This window comes from Rattus norvegicus, chromosome 3 (assembly GCF_036323735.1).
Source record: "Rattus norvegicus strain BN/NHsdMcwi chromosome 3, GRCr8, whole genome shotgun sequence".
NCBI classification, from domain to species: Eukaryota; Metazoa; Chordata; class Mammalia; order Rodentia; family Muridae; genus Rattus; species Rattus norvegicus.
Genome location: NC_086021.1, coordinates 42,384,716 through 42,406,820, shown reverse-complemented (window position 1 = coordinate 42,406,820; position 22,105 = coordinate 42,384,716). Strand labels below are relative to the sequence as shown.

At 39.4% G+C, this 22,105-nt stretch overlaps 1 protein-coding gene across 25 annotated transcripts in view; it reads left to right on the top strand.

Annotated features, from left to right (window-relative positions):
- Dennd1a (DENN domain containing 1A) overlaps positions 1 to 22,105 on the top strand; it is a 487,315-nt gene that overhangs the window by 54,996 nt on the left and 410,214 nt on the right. For 24 of the 25 annotated variants that reach the window (XM_039105292.2, XM_039105287.2, XM_039105285.2 and 21 more), the window contains one exon: positions 2,238 to 2,308. In XM_039105292.2, the coding sequence (XP_038961220.1) occupies positions 2,238 to 2,308 (71 nt within the window). Of the gene's footprint in view, positions 1 to 2,217; positions 2,309 to 22,105 lie in introns of those variants that run through there. The other variant, NM_001191747.1, reaches the window with a different exon arrangement.

The window sequence follows — 22,105 nt, the reverse complement described above, 5'->3', positions numbered from 1 at the left end:
GACCATGGCAAGTTATTGCAATGATATGATGGTTTTATGCTGTCTGCTTGAAGTATGTTCCAGGAAGAAAGAAGGACCAGAAGCAATGAGAACAGCTAGTTAGGGCTTCCTTTCCTTAGAGTGGGCCTGTACAAGTGTGCTGTGACCCATGCTAAGACATGGGTGTGTAACTGTTTCAGAATTTGAACGTAGCACTTTTACATGCTCATGTTTATCATTTTAATTTTAATAACATCTAAAAAAAGTTGAAGAGTGGAAACGAGGTTAAAAAAAAAAAGGAGCATCCACAGGGACCTAGGAGTGCTTAGAACACATTTTTGAAATAGGGTCTCTTTATGTATCCCTGGCTGTCCTAGAACTCTAGCACTATGCAGACCAAGCTGACCTCGAACTTAGAGATTCTCCTGATTAAGAGGGTGTGCCACTACTTCCAGCCATGTGTAAAGCACATTTTGAAATCTGTTTTAACCCAGAGAACAATGTTCTGAGATAAAACCCAGCCATTTGTAAAAGAAAGATTTTTAGGTGGCAATCTTCCTAATGCTTTTCACATTCTACCACCTACTATTTGTGAACGAGAAGCATTCTTTTTGTCAAATTCTCTACCTTGAGGTTTCTGACTGGAAGGAGGTTTCCATGTGTTATTTCATATACATTTCGGTGCCAATTTTAAAGGTCATTTCTACCCTTTTGGTGGGAAAAAGAATGCAAGCTTAAGCCCTAAAGACTTAAGTTTACTTTTTTTAAAAATAAGATGCTCTGATTTAGTGTCTTATTTTTTAGTAACTATATTTAACAAAATATATTTAAATACCTTGAATTTTAGAATATCAACTCTCTACTCAAGGCACTTATTTAAAGCAAAAGCCTGAGTTTTTTTTTTTATAGCAAAAAACTGATCTTTCATAAATTAGAAAACATTTTTCTTTCTACTACAGAAATAGAGTAAGTATTACCTTATTTTCTTAACTCTTAAGATGGTACTATTTATATGATGGATGGTTATTTTATGTGTTACTAAGAAAAAAAGTTGTTACCATTTACAATGGCAATCGTTTATAGTGGGCTGAGGATGTGACAATATTGGGGACCAAAGGTTATTTTCTAGTCAATGAAACATAGACAGTCAGCCAAGGAAGGCAGACAAGTTCTTTAGACCGTATTTCATCAGGCCTCTCATTTGTACAGTGAGAGTAACACCCCTACACCTTACCTTGCCACAGAAGAGATCATATGAGATAAAATAATCTCATGTAGGAAATGTAGGCTTTTCTGGGAACATTCTAAGTTTTTCTTTGGTTTAAATTTAGGCCCTTAGATATTATTAAAATAATTCAGAAAAGTTCTTCTCTCAGCTTTGTTGTCAGGTTTAAAATATAGTTTACTTAAGTATTTGAAAATATAATTTTTTTTGGGGGAGGGCACAAGGTCTCTATAGCTCTGGCTGGCTTGCAACTGGCTGGCCTCAAAGATCACCTGCCTCTGCTTCCCAAGTGTTGGAATTAAAGGCATGTTTCACTGTGCCTGGCTTGCTAAATGATTTTTAGTCAGTCTGAAGTAGTTATCTTTTCATTATAGCAGAACAGATAACATAACCACACATTTTTATAAAGCAGAAGTAACAACTATAAACATTCTGTTAGTGCTGTGATCTTCCATGAATTTATTAGGACTGCTCATGAGATTAGAAAGGTAAAGGAACATAATAGTAAGCATTCATATGTATGGTATTGCTAACGCAGGCAAATGGTGTCTTAAATTTAGATTAACTTCTCATGTTCACAATATTCTAGTGAGGTGATTGCTTCTCTCATTTGGTATTCCAAAGCTGTAAGTAACATGCCATTTTTGTCATATGTGTGTTTTATCTAGTAATGTAGCAAAATGTGCTGCTTGAAAGTGTTGGTGCTTTGAGCTGAATTTTCTAAAAAAAAATTCTACCTACAGCTTTGGAGATGCAGTTGTGGAAGTTAGACACGACACATGTCAAGTCATAGTCATGGTTAACTTACTATGTCCAGACATTGTGTCCAGGTTACTTCTGCGTATTTTTTTAAAGTTACACAATGCTTGGGGACAGCTATTTTTATCTTTTACACTATAAAGGTTGTGACCCAGAAGTTAAATACCCTACCCAAACTTTTACAGCTATTCAGTTGAGATCTACTTCACATCAAATTTCATGTGTTTTACATAATGGTGCTTCAGTTAGTAATCATGATTTGTTTCCTTTGTAGACAAAACCCGGAGACTACATTTGAAGTGTATGTGGAAGTGGCCTATCCTAGGACAGGTGGCACGCTTTCAGGTACTTGTTCATCTAATTATGATAACGATATATTTTTTTCATTGTATGGAATAACTGTACCCAGCAGAAAATAGATGAAGAATGTGATGTCTTTAAGTTTTTTAAAAGTATCTTTTCTTGTTTTTTTATACTCGTGTTATCCTAGGAAGACTGGAGAATAAAAAGCATAGTGAATACTTTGAGATCCACTGCTTTAGCAGGCTTGAAGTGTGGCTTTATTTGTTTTTATCATTGGGTGTTGGTTTGCGTCTGTCACGAATGTTTGGAAACCAACTTATTAGGCCTTGGTAATGAGCAATGCAGTCTAATAAGTCTAATGGAATTAGACTGCAGGACTCAAATTAATAGAAAGGGAATTCTTTGCCATTAAACTGCTTGAAATAGACTGAATTTAGCAAAACTGTTGATAAAAGAAGGTTGGAGACTAGTTGGAGGAAGTTCCACTTGCCCTAGCATTTATTCGGATTTCCTAAGTGCCCTAAACAGTGGGGTCTCAGATGAGGTTACAACATCCTGTACAGCTGTGTATATCACTTCTTCTTTTTTGTTTTTGCTTTTTTTTTTTTTTTTTTTTTTTTTTGGAGCTGGGACCGAACCCAGGGCCTTGCGCTTGCTAGGCAAGAGCTCTACCACTGAGCTAATCCCCAACCCTTGTTTTTGCTTTTTCAAGAGGGGGTTTCTCTTTGTAGCCCTGGATGTCCTAGAACTCATTCTGTAGACTAGGCTAGCCTGGAACTCAGAGATCTGTCTGCCTCTGCCTACTATGAGCTGGGATTAAAGGCCTGTGCCACCACTGACCAGCTTGTGTAGATCACCTTTTTTCCTTCTAAGAATTATTTATTTTATTTTATGTATAGGAGTACACTGTAGCTGCCTTTAGAAGAGGGCATTGAATCCCATTACAGATAGTTGTGAGCCACCATGTGGTTGTTGGGATTTGAACTCGGGACCTCTGGAAGAGCAGTCAGTGCTCTTAACTGCTGAGCCATCTCTCCAGCCCCCTGTAGGTCACTTCTTGACCTAAAATCCTTTTGGATTAATGAGAAAAATAATGTTGTACCCTTTTTCTTGATACCATTTGCTGATTGTTAGGAGATACTGGTCCTCACACTGAAACATTCATGTATTTGATGTTTAAGGAGAGTAAATTTACTTGGATTAGAAATTTGAAGTAATAATTTATGCCCTTCATTGGCTTTATGCCTTTGGTACTGTTTTCTATTGCCTTATTTTCATTAGATTCTTTTTTTTTTTTTTTTTTTTTTTTTTTGGTTCTTTTTTTCGGAGCTGGGGACCGAACCCAGGGCCTTGCGCTTCCTAGGCAAGCGCTCTACCACTGAGCTAAATCCCCAACCCCTCATTAGATTCTTATAATTATATACATAGTGACTTTTGATCAAGTGCCCTTTATTCTGTTATACATGTGCTGTCAGCTGAGCATCTATATTGTTAACACTTACAATGTAGTCCTTAAAGACAGTCCAATGGCATCCCCATAAGTCCTAATGAGAAATTAGAATCTGAGGTGTAAAGTAGGCCATGTAGCTTCTGTGTGGAATAGCTGGGATTCTTGTTTAATTTTACTTCACACTGCTAAGTTGTCTTCTTGAGGGCAGTACTTGTATGGCACACGTCTCCCCATGTTACCTGCAGGGCTTTGCACGGCATCACTGCTGTTTGTTAAAATGAAGGATTTCCCTCCATGCAAAGTAGATTACAAATTTGTGGTTGTTTGGAAGTAGAAAGTTAAGGTCCTTGTTAAGCGGTGTCTCTTATTGTACAGGGAGAGCACTGGATTTAGGAGCAACAATCAGGTGTGCATGCAGCCACTTCTCTGTGGGTGGACCTCATTCAGTACCATTTGATAACAGCTGTGATCTTACAGATAAATTCAAGGATGAATTTCTGTAGTTACCTAATTTTCCCTCTTCAGTGTTACGGAATTTTCCCGAAAGTTAAAATTTATTTTTTGAAAGATGAAAAAAAAAATGAAAGTCACAAAGTGAGCTGGAAGAATAAGCGGCGAAGCCTTTATCCTGCCTGCTATTACAGCTGCTGGGGTGCAGAGCCTAGCAAAGTCACAAAGGAGACCTGTAGACCACAAATCAAAATATTCTAGTATTTAAAGGATATATAGCTGGGCATGGTGGTGCTTGCTTGTAATCCTGGCACATGGGAGGTGAATCCATTATTTTGAAAATATTTTGAAGTTACAAGAGCAGTTTGCTGCATGTGCCCTTTCTTAGAGCCCATTATTACCATTGTGTTACATCTGCTTTGTCACTACATATGCAATCTTTGTTGCAGATGTGGCTCTTTACCCCTAAGTATTTCAAGGGTAGATATTGTAACGGTAAGGACATTTTCCTTTATAATTCTAGTCCAGTTGTTGAAATAAGAAAATTTAACATTGATGTAACATCAGTTGTTATATTTAAGTTGAATCAATTGTCTCAAGAATGTTCGTTATGACATTTTCCCTTCTGGTCCAGACTCTAGTACAGGGTTCATGGAACCCAATAGTTTTATGTTTGAAATGTTGGAATAATTTTGTGGCTATATTCATCTCTTCTAATGACATGCATCAAAGATGTAGTTCTTTTGTTTCATCCCTGTATTTGCATCCTTTTGACTGTGTCTTCATGGTTACACCCAGGTTGCGTATTGGTGATTTCTGCCTTCAGTGTATCTTATCAGCAAGCATATGATAGCTATCCCATTTTTGTTTAAAAAATGCATAAAACTTACAAGTGTGGGTTAACAAAATAACACAAATGAGTACATGACTGTTATTCAGGCTAAGAATGTTGTATGGTTTTATGCCAAAACTAGTCTTGGCAACAAAGATTCTGCCTCCATCTTTTTTTTTTTTTTTTTTTTTTTGGTTCTTTTTTTTCGGAGCTGGGGACCGAACCCCGGGCCTTGCGCTTCCTAGGTAAGCGCTCTACCACTGAGCTAAATCCCCAGCCCCAGATTATTATTATTTTTTTTTTGTGTTTTTTTTTTTTTTTTTCGGAGCTGGGGACCGAACCCAGGGCCTTGCGCTTCCTAGGCAAGCGCTCTACCACTGAGCTAAATCCCCAGCCCCAGATTATTATTATTTTTTTTTGTGGTTTTTTTTTTTTTTTCGGAGCTGAGGACCGAACCCAGGGCCTTGCGCTTCCTAGGCAAGCGCTCTACCACTGAGCTAAATCCCCAGCCCCTTCTGCCTCCATCTTATGCAGTGCCTTAGGAGTTCCTCATTGGCTCTCCTTTCACATTGCCACTTTTGGAGGGGCACAAAATTGTCAGGTCTATAAAGTATGCCATTTGTTGCTTGAACCCTTTCACCCTAGACTGTTCTGGGAGAATTCAAGATCTTAGGATTCCTTACACAAGTGGATTTGAGCTAATTTCCAGAGCCTATATGAGTCTGTTCTATAGGATCCGTCCTCCTGAGGGCAAACTGTGCTGCCAGTGTACTTATCCCAGGGCTTTAGGGTGCTCCTACATGGGGAGTGGGTATGGGACAGTTAATAGGTATAGCTGAACTTAGGGTTGGGTAACTTTGTGTTTGTGTGAAAGGTCCCTTGCTGTGTGGGATTTGGAAGGGGCCATGAGTAGTCAGTCAATAGCTAGTATTTCCTCTACCACTACTTTTCTGCATCAAATGCTTAGCAGTTCAAAATTATATACTGTGTTTCACTTTCCAGTTAGTTCTAAAGGTATATTTATCATGGTAGGAGGAAAATATATCTAATAGTTGTAAACTTGATTCATAACTTTGCTTTTTTTTTGTTTTTGTTTTTGTATTTTTGGTATCCTAGGCTGGCCTCAAATTCACTTTGTAACTGAGGATGACCTTGAACTCAATGTTCTCCCACATCTACCTCTCAAGGACTAGGGTTACAGACATGCACTATCATACCTAGCTATCTGACTTAAAGGATTAACTATTTAGATATATGGTCTGTATGTCTCTTTTCTACCTTTGTAGATCTGTAAATGTTAGAGATGGCCTTAGTCATACCCTGAAACCCCTCCCTTTCTTTCTTTAGAAGCAACCACCATCCTTTTATGTGAGTCATTCCTTTGTTGTTTTCATAGTTTTATTACATGTGTATGACTCCCTAAAAAAATAATTTAATTGTGCCTGTTTGTCAATTCTAAAGACATAGAGTTATTCTTTATGTAATTTTGGTATGTTTTTGCTCAGTTATGTTTATAAGGGCCCTTCATGTTGTACGTCACTGCAGTCATTTATTTTTATCACTGTGATATTTATAGAGTTGTACTCCAGTTTTGTTGTTGCTGCTGCTGTGTTTACTGGTGCTTGGGACATGCAAGGCAAGCATTCCACCACTGAGCTCTTACACCCAGCTTGGTCCATTCTGTTACTGATAGTAAAGTTGCAGTGTTGAAGTCACATGCCAATTTTGGCTTTTGCAAATGCTGCTGTGATTTTTCTTGCACATGTATCTGGTGGGTGTAGACATATGTTATCATTGACTGTATTATATATCTGATTTCTGTGTCATAGTAAACTTCTTCATAGTGGGTTGTGCTGCTGTGCATTCTCATCTGTAATGTTTGGTGGTGCTGCTGTTCTATAACTTCATTGGTACTTGGCATAGTTAGAGTTCATCTTCATCAGTGTGATGGCTGTGTTTTGTTTTGTTTTGTTTTGTTTGGTTTTTTGTTTTGTTTTGTTTTCATTTTCCTGGTGATAGATTGAATACTGTATTGGTGTGGTGTCTTGAATACCTTCACACACATACCACACACACACACACACACACACACACACACACACACACGTGTAGTTACACTTTACTTAAAACAATTCATAAAGTAGTGAGGTATTTTACATGCTCCTCAAAAATCAGCTAATATTACCAAGATGAGAAAGAACAGAAACATCACTATCTTTAAAGACAGGTCTTTTTTCCATTGATGTGTGTGTACATCAGTGAAGACCTTTAACTGATATATGTGCTGTGCTCTGAGAAATGGAAAGAGGCATGTGCTTTGTCAGTACTGTATAGAAGCTACATCAAGAACCTTAACAGTGCAGGGATGGATACCTTCCTAAGGCTGTACAGAGCGTTGGAAATGGACATGTGCTCTGTGGTAATTTGTCAGATTTCCTTTTGCTGTTCCTAGTGAGTGAACTGTAGCTGAATATTTGACTTCAGACACCTTGGCTCCTTCTACAACCTTCTTGTTGATAGTTCTTTGTGTATTTTTCTTTTTTCTGTTACTATTTTAGGCATTCATTTGGCTGTTTTAGATGATTGCAAAGAATCTACCTTTGTTCCTCAGATCTGCATTTCTGTGTTTCCGGGCAAACTTAGATATAAACCTTACATTGCACAGTGCTAGTGTCTGGGCCTAATCTTCTCTTTGAAGTTTGTTTGCACCCCCCTGGAGGGATTAAATTCCTGCTGTGAGAAGGTGGGCTAAAAAGCACTGAGACTACTTTATGGGTCTTTAATTGAAAGGTTTAGTGTACATTTGCTCTATAAATGTCTGTGAGAGTTCTAGTCTTACAATTTTTGCTTCAATTGTCATAGATTCTTGTTGTAAATAAAATATGAATATAGTAAAAATGCTTTTCTCAAGGCATTTAATATTTACTGCAGATTATTCTGGTGTGTGTGTTTTGGCTCTTCATCTTTAAAATTTTAGCATCTTGTTTAGTGGATTAGTTCTTGAGCATATATGAAAAATTTTAAATTTTGAAAGGTTATAAAGAAGATAGAATCACCATTTAATAATAACTGTCATTAATATTTTGGTATATTTACTTCTTTGAAATCTCTCTGTGTGTGGATAAAATATATAATCCTTTTTCTAAACATCTTCTATATGTATTTTTGATTCCTTTCAATTCAAATTCTTAAAATTTATTAATATAGTTTTGTGAAACTGCTTTAGTTGTTATAAATTATTGCACCAAATGTTGTTTACTTACAATTAAATCTTTATATGCTTCTAGGGTTCCTTTGTAAATGATAGTGTTTTTGTGTATAAAGCATGTCATTTAGGCACCAGATTTTGACCTTTTAAACAGAAGCTGAAATCCAGTCATGATAATGATAATTCCAGTTCTTGGAATTATTGTCGTGCATCATGCAGTAGGATGAAGAGTTCAAGGCTATTTCTTGGCTACGTAGTGACACCAGCCTGGTCTACCATGAAATCGTTTCCAAACAACAGCAACAATACAATCAAAACCCCAACAAACACTGATAAACAGACACTCTAAACAATTCCCCTCCCCCGAAAATTGGTAAATTTTAAGTAGATTTTTGGTATGTTTTGTTATATATTTTTAATGCTTTCTAATTGGCCAGTTTGCTGGAGAACTCACATTTCCATAAGGCTTCCAAGATAGGCATCCCACACTGCAGAAGCACCCAACACTGAATTGAGGCTCTCTTGCAAGAGATAATCAGCCTATCCCATGATCAGATGGTGCTGGGCATGCAGAAACTCTGGCGTGCATTTCCACACAAGTGTCTCATTACAGTTGGCCTTTCTGAGCCTGCTGCAGGCACTCTGCCTGGGTAGATGTGTAGCACTGGGAGAGTGGCAGCATCAGGTTTTTTAGGGCTGCCCAGCAGATCACTTCTTTCTATGTCCACTCCCTCTACAGCATTTGTAATGCAGTAGCTCAATGGGCACTTTTAAAAAAGATAAGGGTGCCAAAGTTGAGATGCTGTTGGGATTTTGTGAAAGCAGTGTTGGTCACAATGCTTTGGAAGCTGATTTGTTCAGGTGTTAGGCAGCAACCCTAAGAAAAAAATTCCTCATTAAAAGTTGCTCTTAAATAGCTGTCCACATTTTTGTTTGAGCAATATCGTGAAGAACACTGAGACTTTGCCAGCTTAACGACTTTGAGAGCCAGGTCTGTGATTTAGAACTTCAGCTTTTATTGCCCCATGATTGTGGTCTTGGAGTTTCATCTGAATCTGTGCTGACAGCAGATGCTCCATATTATTAGAGATTAATAAAGTTGAGAGGCTGGAGCAATGGATCAGGAGTGTCTCAGGGTTTCTATTGCTCTGATAAAACACCATAACCAAAGCAACTTGGGGACAGAAGGGTCTATTTTGACAAAAAACTTACAGTTCAACATTGCATGGTATCACTGAAGGAAGTCAGAATTGGAACTCAAACACAGTAGGAACCTGGAGGTAGGGGGTTGATTGATGCATGGGCCATGGAGAGTGCTGCTTACTTACTGGCTTTCATAGCCTGCTTCCTATTAGAACCCAGGATCTCGTGCCCAGAGGGGACACTACCTACAATGGGTTGGGCCCTCCCTTCTATATCGATCACTAATTAAAATGCACTATAGACTTGCCTACAGGCCAGTCTTATGGAGGCATTCCTTTTAATTAAAGTTCCCTTAGGGTTTAAGATCATTTGCTGCTCTTCCAGAAGAATCCGGTTTGGTCCCTAGCACCCATACAGGTTGCTCACAACCATCTGTAGCTCTACCTTCAGAGGACCTGACTTATATACCTCTGCATAATTAAAATTAATGAAGATAAAAGAAAAAGAAAAACCCACAAGGGCCTGGATGTTGTGGAGGCACACACCTTTAATCCCAGCACTCAGGAGGCAGAGGCAAGTGGATCTCTAAATTTAAGGGCAGAATGGTCTACAGAGTAAGTTACTGGATAGCTAGGGCTACACAGAGAAACCCTGTCTCAAATAGACAAACAAATAAACACAAACCAAGAAGAAAACCCCCCAAGACCAAAAAAAAAAAATCCCCAAAACCCCAAACACAACAGCAACAAAAAACACAAGGAAAGAAAGTTAAACTGTGCCGTCTGGTTTATGTAGGCACTGTGAGTGTACAGAAACCTTTTTGTTGGTATGCTTTTGTTGTCTTTGTTTTTTTGAGACGGGGTTTGGTTATGTAGCTTTACCGTGGAACTCACTGAAGATTGTGGTCGACTTGGACTTGTGTTGATCTTGGAGTGCTGGGATTGTAAGCATACACCCACAGTACCTAGCATGTAGGAGCTCTTCTCAGAATCAAGTTTTATTTTAGATTAAAATATTGAGGGAGATCATCTAAAATTACCATCATATTCTTGCATTAATAACAAAGTGAATCCAGCAAACTTAAAGAATGACAGTAATATCACTGTCTTTTAAGTTCTTATTATATTCCAGTCAATATAGTTTTCTTTGTGCGTGCATGACTATGGTGTGTGTGTGTGTGTGTGTGTGTGTATTGAGGCCAGAGGTCAGAGTCATTGTTGAATTACTCTCTAATTTGTTTTTTTTTTTTTGTTTTTCGGAGCTGGGGACCGAACCCAGGGCCTTGTGCTTGCTAGGCAAGCGCTCTACCACTGAGCTAAATCCCCAACCCCTCTAATTTGTTTTTTAAGATAAGGCCTCCCACTGAACCTGGAGCTTGTCAAATTGACTAGACTTTTGGACCAGTGGGCTCTGTCTCCACAGTGCTGGGGTTATAGATATGCACTTCTGCACCTAGCTCTTATATGGGCATAGGAGATCCAAACTCAGTTCTGTGGTAGGCATTTTACCAACTGAACCTTCTTCCTAGCCTCTAATTTTTCTTTAATCTTATGAAATTTTTTAAATTAGATTTGAGAAAATTGAGATGACTTTGCACAGTATGGGCAACCTCCCAGTTGTAGACTTGTGTCTAACTTCATCTATATGGCAGCTTCCTTACAGGTACTGTCTAAGCACATGTACATGCAGTGATTAGGGAAATCAGATGATCTTAGCGCCGGGAAGAGAAACCAGGCTTATAGAAAATTATTAGACAGAAAACTTTATTCATAATGGACAGAGAAATCTTACTTTTTCTGGCAAGTTGGCACTAGTTAAACCTTCGCGACTCTTTCTTTACCTTCCCTTGAGTTTTCCAGTGAAAATGATTCTACTTTATGAAGTATTCTGGTGTAGATTTTGATTCTTAGTCTCATAGTCAGATCAAATTATTTTTCCTCAAAAGATTGATTACTTAAAAACATTTATTCTAAGGCTGGTACCCACCTTTAATCCCAGCACTCAGGAGACAGAGGTAGGCACATCTCTGTAGATTTGAGGACAGACTGGTGTACAAAGTGAGTTTTGAAAGCCAAAACTATGAAGAAAAACTGGAATGCCAGGGCATTATGTGGGAATGGGTGGGTGGGAGTGGGAGCATCCTCATAAAAGCAGGGGAGGGGGAGGTGGTATGGGGGAAGGGGAAAAGGAGATAACATTTGAAATGTAAATACATAAAATAACCAGAAAAATAAAATAAAGAAGAAAAACAACAACGAAACCAAAACAAACAAACAAGAAAACCCCGAAACCAAAAAACCAAAACCATATATTTTACTTTTTTCCCAATTGAGTACACTTGACATGGTAGTTCTGGCCCTGCTCCCAAACCTGTGGAAGAGAGAGCTCAGCGCCCAGACTTAAATTAAAGACTTCTTAGAATTTAATGAAAATGAAGGTACAACATACCCAAACTTATGGAACACAATGAAAGCTGTGCTAAGAGGAAAACTCATAGCGCTGAGTGCCTGCAGAAAGAAACAGGAGAGAGCATATATCAGCAGCTTGACAGCACACCTAAAAGCTCTAGAACGAAAAGAAGCAAATACACCCAGGAGGAGTAGAAGGCAGGAAATAATCACACTCAGAGCTGAAATCAACCAAGTAGAAACAAAAAGGACTATATAAAGAATCAACAGAACCAAAAGCTGGTTCTTTGAGAAAATTAACAAGGTAGATAAACCCTTAGCCAGACTAACCAGAAGATACAGAGAGTATGTGCAAATTAGCAAAAGCAGAAATGAAAAGGGAGCCATAACAACAGAATCAGAGGAAATTCAAAAAATCATCAGATCCTACTACAAAAGCCTATATTCAACAAACCTTGGAAATCTGGAGGAAATGGACAATTTCCTAGACAGATACCAGGTACCGAACCTGAATCAGGAACAGATAAACCATTTAAACAACCCCATAACTCCTAAAGAAATGGAAGCAGTCATTAAAAGTCTCCCAACCAAAAAGAGCCCAGGTCCAGATGGGTTCAGTGCAGAATTCTATCAGACCTCCATAGAAGACCTCATACCAATACTATCCAAACTATTCCACAAAATTGAAACAGACGGAATGGTACCAAATTCCTTCTATGAAGCCACAATTACTCTTATACCTAAACCACACAAAGACCCAACAAAGAAAGAGAACTTCAGACTAATTTCCCTTATGAATATCAACACAAAAATACTCAATAAAATTCTTGCAACCCGAATCTAAGAACACATCAAAACAATCATCCACCATGATCAAGTAAGCTTCATCCCAGGCATGCAGGGATGGTTTATTATACGGAAAACCATCAACGTAATCCATTATATAAACAAATTGAAAGATAAAAACCACATGATCATTTCATTAGATGCTGGGAAAGCATTTGTCAAAATTCAACACCCCTTCATGATAAAAGTCCTGGAAAGAACAGGAATTCAAGGCCCATACCTAAACATAGTAAAAGCCATATACAGCAAACCACTAGCCAACATCAAACTAAATGGAGAGAAACTTAAAGCAATCCCACTAAAATCAGGGACTATGCAAGGCTGCCTACTCTCTCCCTACTTACTCAATATAGTTCTTGAAGTTCTAGCCAGAGCAATCAGACAACAAAAGGAGATCAGAGGGATACAGATTGGAAAGGAAGAAGTCAAAATATCACTATTTGCAGATGATATGATAGTATATTTAAGTGATTCCAAAAGTTCTACCAGAGAACTACTAAAGCTGATAAACACCTTCAACAAAGTGGCTGGGTATAAAATTAACTCAAATCAGTAGCCTTCCTCTACACAAAAGAGAAAAAAGCTGAGAAAGAAATTAGGGAAATGACACCCTTCATAATAGTCCCAAATATTATAAAAAACCTCGGTGTGACTTTAACCAAGCAAGTGAAAGATCTGTATAATAAGAACTTCATGCCTCTGAAGAAAGAAATTGAAGAAGATCTCAGAAGATGGAAAGATCTCCCATGCTCATGGATTGGCAGGATTAATATAGTAAAAATGGCCATTTTACCAAAAGCAATCTAAAGATTCAATGCAATCCCCATCAAAATTCCAATCCAATTCCTCATAGAATTAGACAGAACAATTTGCAAATTCATCTAGAATAACAAAAAACCCAGGATAGCTAAAACTATCCTTAACAATAAAAGGACTTCCGGGGGAATCACTATCCCTGAACTCAAGCAGTATTACAGAGTAATAGTGATAAAAACTATATGGTATTGGTACAGAGACAGGCAGATAGACCAGTGGAATAAAACTGAAGACCGAGAAATGAACCCACACACCTATGGTCACTTGATTTTTGACAAAGGAGCCAAAACCATCCAATGGAAAAAAGATAGCATTTTCAGCAAATGGTGCTGGTTCAACTGGAGGTCAGCATGTAGAAGAATGCAGATCAATCCATGCTTATCACCCTGTACAAAGCTTAAGTCCAAGTGGATCAAGGACCTCCACATCAAACCAGATACACTCAAACTAATAGAAGAAAAAGTGGGGAAGAATCTCGAACACATGGGCACTGGAGAGAATTTCCTGAACAAAGCACCAATGGCTTATGCTCTAAGATCAAGAATCAACAAATGGGATCTCATAAAACTACAAAGCTTCTGTAAGGCAAAGGACACTGTCGTTAGGACCAAACGGCAACCAACAGATTGAGAAAAGATCTTTACCAATCCTACAACAGATAGAGGCCTTATATCCAAAATATACAAAGAACTCAAGAAGTTAGATCACAGGGAGACAAATAACCCTATTAAAAAGTGGGGTTCAACTCCTCCATTGTTGGTGGGATTGCAGACTGGTACAACCATTCTGGAAATCAGTCTGGAGGTTCCTCAGAAAATTGGACATTGAACTGCCTGAGGATCCAGCTATACCTCTCTTGGGCATATACCCAAAAGATGCCCCAACATGTAAAAAAGACATGTGCTCCACTATGTTCATTGCAGCCTTATTTATAATAGCCAGAAGCTGGAAAGAACCCAGATGCCCTTCAACAGAGGAATGGATACAGAAAATGTGGTACATCTACACAATGGAATATTACTCAGCTATCAAAAACAATGACTTTATGAAATTCGTAGGCAAATGGTTGGAACTGGAAAATATCATGCTGAGTGAGGTAACCCAATCACAGAAAAACACACATGGTATGCCCTCATTGATAAGTGGCTATTAGCCCAAATGCTTGAATTACCCTAGATGCCTAGAACAAATGAAACTCAAGACAGATGATCAAAATGTGAATGCTTCACTCCTTCTTTAAAAGGGGAACAAGAATACCCTTGGCAGGGAATAGAGAGGCAAAGATTAAAACAGACACAGAAGGAACACCCATTCAGAACCTGCCCCACATGTGGCCCACACATATACAGCCATCCAATTAGTCAAGATGGATGAAGCAAAGTAGTGCAGGCCGACAGGAGCCGGATGTAGATCGCTCCTGAGAGACACAGCCAGAATACAGCAAATACAGAGGCGAATGCCAGCAGCAAACCACTGAACTGAGAACAGGACCCCCGTTGAAGGAATCAGAGAAAGGACTGAAAGAGCTTGAAGTGGCTTGAGACCCCACATGAACAACAATGCCAAGCAACCAGAGCTTCCAGGGACTAAGCCACTATCCAAAGACTATACATGGACTGACCCTGGGCTCCCACCTCGTAGGTAGCAATGAATATCCTAGTAAGATCACCAGTGGAAGAGGAAGCCCTTGGTCCTGCTAAGACTGAACCCCCAGTGATCGTGATTGTTGGGGGGAGGGTGGTAATGGGGGGAGGATGGGAAGGGGAACACCCATACAGAAGGGGAGAGGGAGGCGTTAGGGAATGTTTGCCTGGAAACCGGGAAGGGGAATAACAATCGAAATGTAAATAAGAAATACTCAAGTTAATAAAGATGGTTAAAAAAAAGAAATTTGTAAATGTTGTGATAGAAATAATATATATGTATATATGTATGTATGCGTTTCAGAGAATAAATAAAAATACCTGCCACTCAGCTTATGAACATTTTGTGCTTCCCTCAATTTGCTTTTTCTCCAACAAGATCACATTTTGAATTTTACATTAATTGTATATCTGTGCTTGGAACCGGTGCTTTTTATTGTATTGCTGCTACTTCAAATTGCTCCTATCGAGGGAGTTTAAAGTGCTGTTCTCAGGAAGAAACAGAATATAAGCCATTCTCTCTCTCTCTCTCTCTCTCTCTCTCTCTCTCTCTCTCTCTCCTTCCCCCCGCCCTCAAGATGTATTTTATGTATATGAGTACATCATCCCTATCTTTTTTTTTTTTTTTTAATTAACTTGAGTATTTCTTATATACATTTCAAGTGTTATTCCCTTTCCCGGTTTCCGGGCAAAATCCCCCTCCCCCCTCCCCTTCCTTATGGGTGTTCCCCTCCCAACCCTCCCCCCATTGCCGCCTTCCCCCCATAGTCTAGTTCACTGGGGGTTCAGTCTTAGCAGGACCCAGGGCTTCCCCTTCCACTGGTGCTCTTACTAGGATATTCATTGCTAACTATGAGGTCAGAGTCCAGGGTCAGTCCATGTATAGTCTTTAGGTAGTGGCTTAGTCCCTGGAAGCTCTGGTTGCTTGACATTGTTGTACTTTTGGGGTCTCGAGCCCCTTCAAGCTCTTCCAGTTCTTTCTCTGATTCCTTCAACGGGGGACCTATTCTCAGTTCAGTGGTTTGCTGCTGGCATTCGCCTCTGTATTTGCTGTATTCTGGCTGAGTCTCTCAGGAGCGATGTACATCCGGCTCCTGTCGTTCTGCACTTCTTTGCTTCATCCATCTTGTCTAATTGGGTGGCTGTATAACATCATCCCTATCTTAAGACACATCAGAAAAGGCCATCAGATCCCATTGCAGATGGTTGTGAGCCACCATGTGGTTGCTGGTAATTTGAACTCAGGACCTCTGGAAGAGCAGCAGTTCTAACCCATGAGCCATCTCTCCAGCCCTAACTTTTTTCTTAGTTAATGCTTACTGTTTGGGAAGCAGATTCCAGACTTTTTTGCTTATTACTAAAGTATGCATTTTAGGGGCCATCTAGGTCAAGAGATGCTAAGAGCATCTCATAATATTTGCTTTATTCACACTAGTGGCCTTTCTTGCTGTCTTTGAGATTCACATTATCAGGTCCTGGGAATGTAGGTGGACCAGGAGTTCAAGTGTTAAAATCCATGTAAGGAAGGAGGTGTTGAAAAGTTTTTTAATATATTTTTATGTGTTTGTTTTTGAGGTGGTTTGTTTGTTTTAATATTTTCTCAGCTATAAGGGAGTACAACTAGCACTTGCTCCATGCAGCTGAGGGGGTGATGAGAGTGTGCATTGCACAGGACATGGGGAGTTCTTTATAAATGTGAACTGTTTTAAATTTTTTGTGTTTAAGGCAGTAGTTCATATCTCAGTATTCCAGCTATTCAGCAACTGTTATCAGTGAGGCCTAGCTGGAGAGTAGCAAGCAAGTACAAGTAGCTTAAGTGGATTTCTGGATCTTTGCATTTAAACTCAAGCCTTTTATTCATAGAAATGCCCTTGCCTTATGCTCTAAGTGTTCTTGCATAGCCTAAGGATTTGTTTGTACTAGGTTTCTCGCCAAAGTTATTGATCATGCTGAAACTTTTATTGTTTCATTCAGGATTCTTTTATTAGAAGTGGCAGAACTCAGATTAAATTTGTCTTAAGAATAAAAGGGAGTTTATTAGTGTTCTATACTGACAAATCCAGTGGTAAAAATGTCTTCAGATTTCACCAGATCTCAGAGATTTGCCTTCATTCTCAGCTCTTGGTCATGTTTATTGAGTCCCTATGCAATGATAAAGTTACCTATGAAGAAATCCCAACCTGCATACCACTACTTTAATCCCCCACATGATACAAGAGCATCTTACGGGGTTCTGAGCCATCATTTCAGGTGTAACTCATATCTGAGTTGCTTAACTATCCAGTTGGTAGGTAGCAACCTTAGGGGGAAAATCATTGTTTAAATTTGCTTTTTACAAACTACCTATAGCAAGGTATGGTGGTGGATACATTTAATCCCAGCTCCTGGGAGGCAGAGACAGGTGGATCTTTGTGAGTTGGAGGCCAGCCTGGTCCTCAAAGCAAGTTTCAGGACAGCTAGGGCTGTTATTTAGGGACACCCTGTTTCAAAAAACAAAAACAAATAAAACAAAAAGCTACCCATGTTTTTTTCTTGGCAACATTGCAAAGAAAACTTGAGACTGCCTACTTAATATATTGAGAGCCAGGTCTGTGATCGAAGCAGGTCCCATCTGGATCATATACCTACCTTGAACCATATTCAGAGATTTTTTTTTTTTTTTATTTAATAACAGGGTCTCTCATTGTTGCCTTTGCCATCCTAGAATTTGTTATGTAGACCAGGCTGGCCTCAAAGTCATTGAGTTCCACCTGTGTTTTCCAAAGATGTGTGGCACCACATCTGACTAAGGGGGTTTTAATCTGGTGACTGGTGTGAATGTGTACATGGACATGCCTATATGCACACATGGGCATGCTGTCAATTCAGTGCCATTTGGATGCCTTGGATTTCCTTAGAAGAAAGTCTGGTGAAGGGAGGAATGAATGCCATGAAGTAAATATGCTTCTCAAAGAGTAGCAAGCTGTTTACTTTAGTTTGGAAAGATTTTCAACCCAAACAATTAAGGTATAGTTTCAGGGTTTAGAAATGTGGATCTTCAATGGAGTTGTCCCGTGGTTCTAGCATGTGGGCGTCTGCAGCAGGAGAGACACTAGTTGCTGATTGCATAGTGAGATCCTGTCTAAAAATAAACAAGATTGCTTTTCAACTTTCTTGAAAGCCATCATGCAAGGCCCATTTCTCATAAGTCTCCATGACCAAAATCAACTGCCATTGAACTCTTCATCACCTGTCCTGTACACATTCCCTACAGACTCAGCCCTATGCTGGACCATAGAGTAGCAGCTATGCTATTTCTGTAGAACAGATCCAGATCTTGTGTTTAGATGCATAGAAGGCTTTGAGAAATACAGAAACCTTCAAGAAATGATATTATTGTCTTTGCACTTCTGGTACTAATTTCACAATGTACTTTGCATTTCTTCTTTATGTTGAAGACAGTCTGTTCAAGGCTTTGATTAGAAGCAGCAAGCTTTGCTGAAAAGATCATCATGGGCCTACTTTGCCCAGCAGGAGGCTTTAATAACTTGCTCCCTAGATCTAGGTCTTTTTTCCCCTCTATAATATATTCTTACATAGTAGAAAATTTTGCTCTCATGAACCTCATTTGAAGAGAGAAACATAGATGGATATTAATTACTGCCTTTGTTATAACAATGGTGTTAAGAAACTTTGGGGATAAAGTACTAAAAGCAATGTAATGGCAACTCTATGGGTTTTGAAATCACAAGGCTTGAGTTCAGATTTCTTTTGTCTCTCACCAGTTGTTTGACATTGAGGAAGTTAGTTAAGCTGGATAACAGATTGTCATTGTTTAATGGGACTTACATCTCTCTACTTGACATGTTTTTAAAAACTTTTTCTTCATGAATTGCACATCATGTACTGCAGTCCCACTCATCTCCCAGTCTCTCCATATCTGCCCTCCTCCCCCTCTCTCTCTCAAAACAAAACAAAGTCTTACTGTTGAAGCTGTGGTGTGTCACAATGTGTCACACAGTATACCCTTTTGTTCAAGCAGCTTTACTTGCAAATTTTCATTGCAGTGAGTATTTGGTCTTGTTCAAGGCCCCTGGCTTCTGTTACACTATGAATACTGTGTCATTGCTGGGACCCCTTTTGGATATTCTGTTGTTGTCCAGTGTCATAGAGATCCTACAGTTTTAGTTCTGCTGGACCTGCCCCTTCGTAGATGGGTTAGATATTGGGGTAAGACAACTCAAAGCCCTAGATCTGGTCCTGGATGGTAGCTGAGTTGGTCAACCTGCCACCTCTCTACACCCATGCAACTGGGGCCATCTATCCAGCACTGCCTAGGTGAGGGACATGGCCAGCTCACCTCAAGTACCAGTTACCAAGGGGTGGGGCTGGTTCTCCCATGCTGCACAGGTGAGTGATAGGCTAGCTCAGCTTAGCCCTCAGATATGAACATGGCACCAGGTGGCAGCACAGACATCAATATAAGCCCCTGCTATGGTAGGGCTATGTACCCAGACATGGCCTCAGGTGGCAGCACAGGCTACTCACATCATGCTGTTTCTCACAGGTCTTTGCGTCTCCAGTTTTGTCTTTCTTCATAGTTCACAAACTATTCTGCTTCTCTTTCTTTCCCATCTCTCTACCACATACTTGCTCAGTGTAGTGGTGTCCTATGGTCAGGCCTTTGACCATCCCCCCTTGGGAGGCAGGCGTGCCTCTCATTTTTTTTTTTTTAATTTAGAGATAATATGTACTAAAATGTGTAACATGGAAAAGAGTGTAAACTAGACATTCTTGTACTGACTTAATTTGCAATATCTAATTTGAAAAAAGTTTTAAAAACCAAAAACCAGAAACCCTCTTCACAACCAAACTTTGGCAGTTGTAATAAACAGATTAAACCTTCCTTTTGCTAGAGTTTCTTTTTGAAAGGGTCCAAATATTAGAGTAGTAATTATTGTGAAAGGCATGATGGAGAGAGAAAACCGTGTGTGTTTTAGCAAATCGAGGACTAATTCTGAGTTCTGGTTATAATAATAACCTATATGATCAACCTGTGGATTTTTCCTTACTCCTGTGTGTCACATTTAAATTTTAACAAGAACTTTGTGACTGGGCCTTTGTCACCAGTGTTCTAATTCACACTGTCTACCCAGATGCCAAGAAAGTAAATTGGCGTCAGAGACTTATTAAAAGAGTCCCTTTCTGGAGTGTGGTCCCCAGTTGGTGTATGGTTAGCCCAGTTGTATTCTCAGAAGTAATGATCAGATATTCAGAATGATGGAAGCAGCTTTTGAGCATCAAAGGAATTTCTATCAGTTTATTTGGGTGGTACTTAAAAAGGAAAAGGGACATGACTATTTGGAAGATTTTCTACATGAAGAAATACTGTTTTTCTCATAGTCCCCAACGAACTTGAAAACCAGCAGTTGTTTAGTTTATCTTCTCTTCCTACTTAATTTTGATTAATAGAAGACACCCTACCCCCCAAAACTCCGCAAGAATATTATTGGCGCAATCTGATTGAGAATGTTTTCTTGAGGAGATTGGAAGGGTTAAATCTAGCATTTGTTTTAGAGTATGTTCTATTTGATTTCAAACAAATGATTTAAACTCTCTCTAGTTCAGTGGTTCTCAACCTGTGGGTCATGACCCCTGGGAGTGTCAAATGACTCTTTCATAGAGGTCACATATCAGATATCTTGCATATCAGATATTTTCATTACAGTTCCTAACAGTAGCAAAATTACAGTTATAAAGTAGCAATGAAAATGGTTCTATGGTTGGGGGGAGGTTATCACAGCTTGGGGAACTGTATTAAAAAGGATTAGACTGCTCTAGTCCCTAGACTGTAAAATGGACATGATGATAGTATCTCATAGTGTTTGTTCTGAAGATCAATTATGAGAAAACAAAGCCCCCACAAAACATATGGCAGAACACTTCTTATTATGACAGAGTGTGTTAGATTTGGATTGATCCTAGAAACTGGGCAAAGAAAGGTCACCAGGGGCCTGAGCAAAGAAAGCATCACCTAGTCCTATGGTGGCCTCTGATTCCACATCTTTGGAGGCTGGGCTCTGGGTGACTAAGGAGCTCCAGGGCTAGGGCTTTGGAGAGGCTTCAGTGAGCTTCTTTCTTTCTTTTTTTTTTTTTTTCCTTTTTCTTTTTTTTCGGAGCTGGGGACCGAACCCAGGGCCTTGCGCTTCCTAGGCAAGCGCTTTACCACTGAGCTAAATCCCCAACCCCTTCTTTCTTTCTTTTAACAGCCCCAGCACAACCATTTAAAGCTTTTAAAGGATCCTTTTGCCTGAGGTAGACTCTGGAATAAACTGCCCCAGTTTTTCCTTTAATGGAGATGGGGGTGACTCAGGTTTATTTGGGCTCCTCTGGATCGGCTACAGAATCAGTGCTCAGCTAAATGAAGCCGTCTAGGGAGTCCTGATCAGGTTCATTTTTTCTGACAGTTAAAGAATTAAAAGGTAGGAAACAAGAGCAACAGGTAGCAGAGAAATCTTAAAAACCAGCAGACAGAATCAGCAGTTGAAGAATGTATTGAGTGTAAGGAAACACATATGCAGCAGACACACAGAGAAAAACTCTTCACAGCAAAGGGGAAACTCTGCAAGCCAAAAAGTCCAGTCTCTTCTCAAGGGGTTTCAAAGCTGCTGAAGTGTCCTCCTCCTCCAATGTAGGGTTAGTAAGTTTGAAGACAGATAGGATGCTGATTGACCAGCAGCTGTTCTAAGGTATATTCTGATCAGACCTTGAACTTGTCCATCAGCAGGGGCCTGCAGGTGGGAGAGAAAAGCCAGCAAAACTTGTATTTTAAGCTGTCAGGCTTATGTCTCAAGTCCAAAGGGTTAATATGAAACTGACCTTTTGGAAATTTGCCACCTTTATTACCTAGAATCAACTCTTATCTCTGCCTAATTCCTAGTCTCTCATGTAGATCCAATGTAAGCCATATAAAACTGACCTCTGCTATATGTGTCCTTATTTTGAAAGGCTTAAAAATTGATCACAGGGGAGGCAGCTCTGTCAGTAAAGTGCTTGAGGACCTG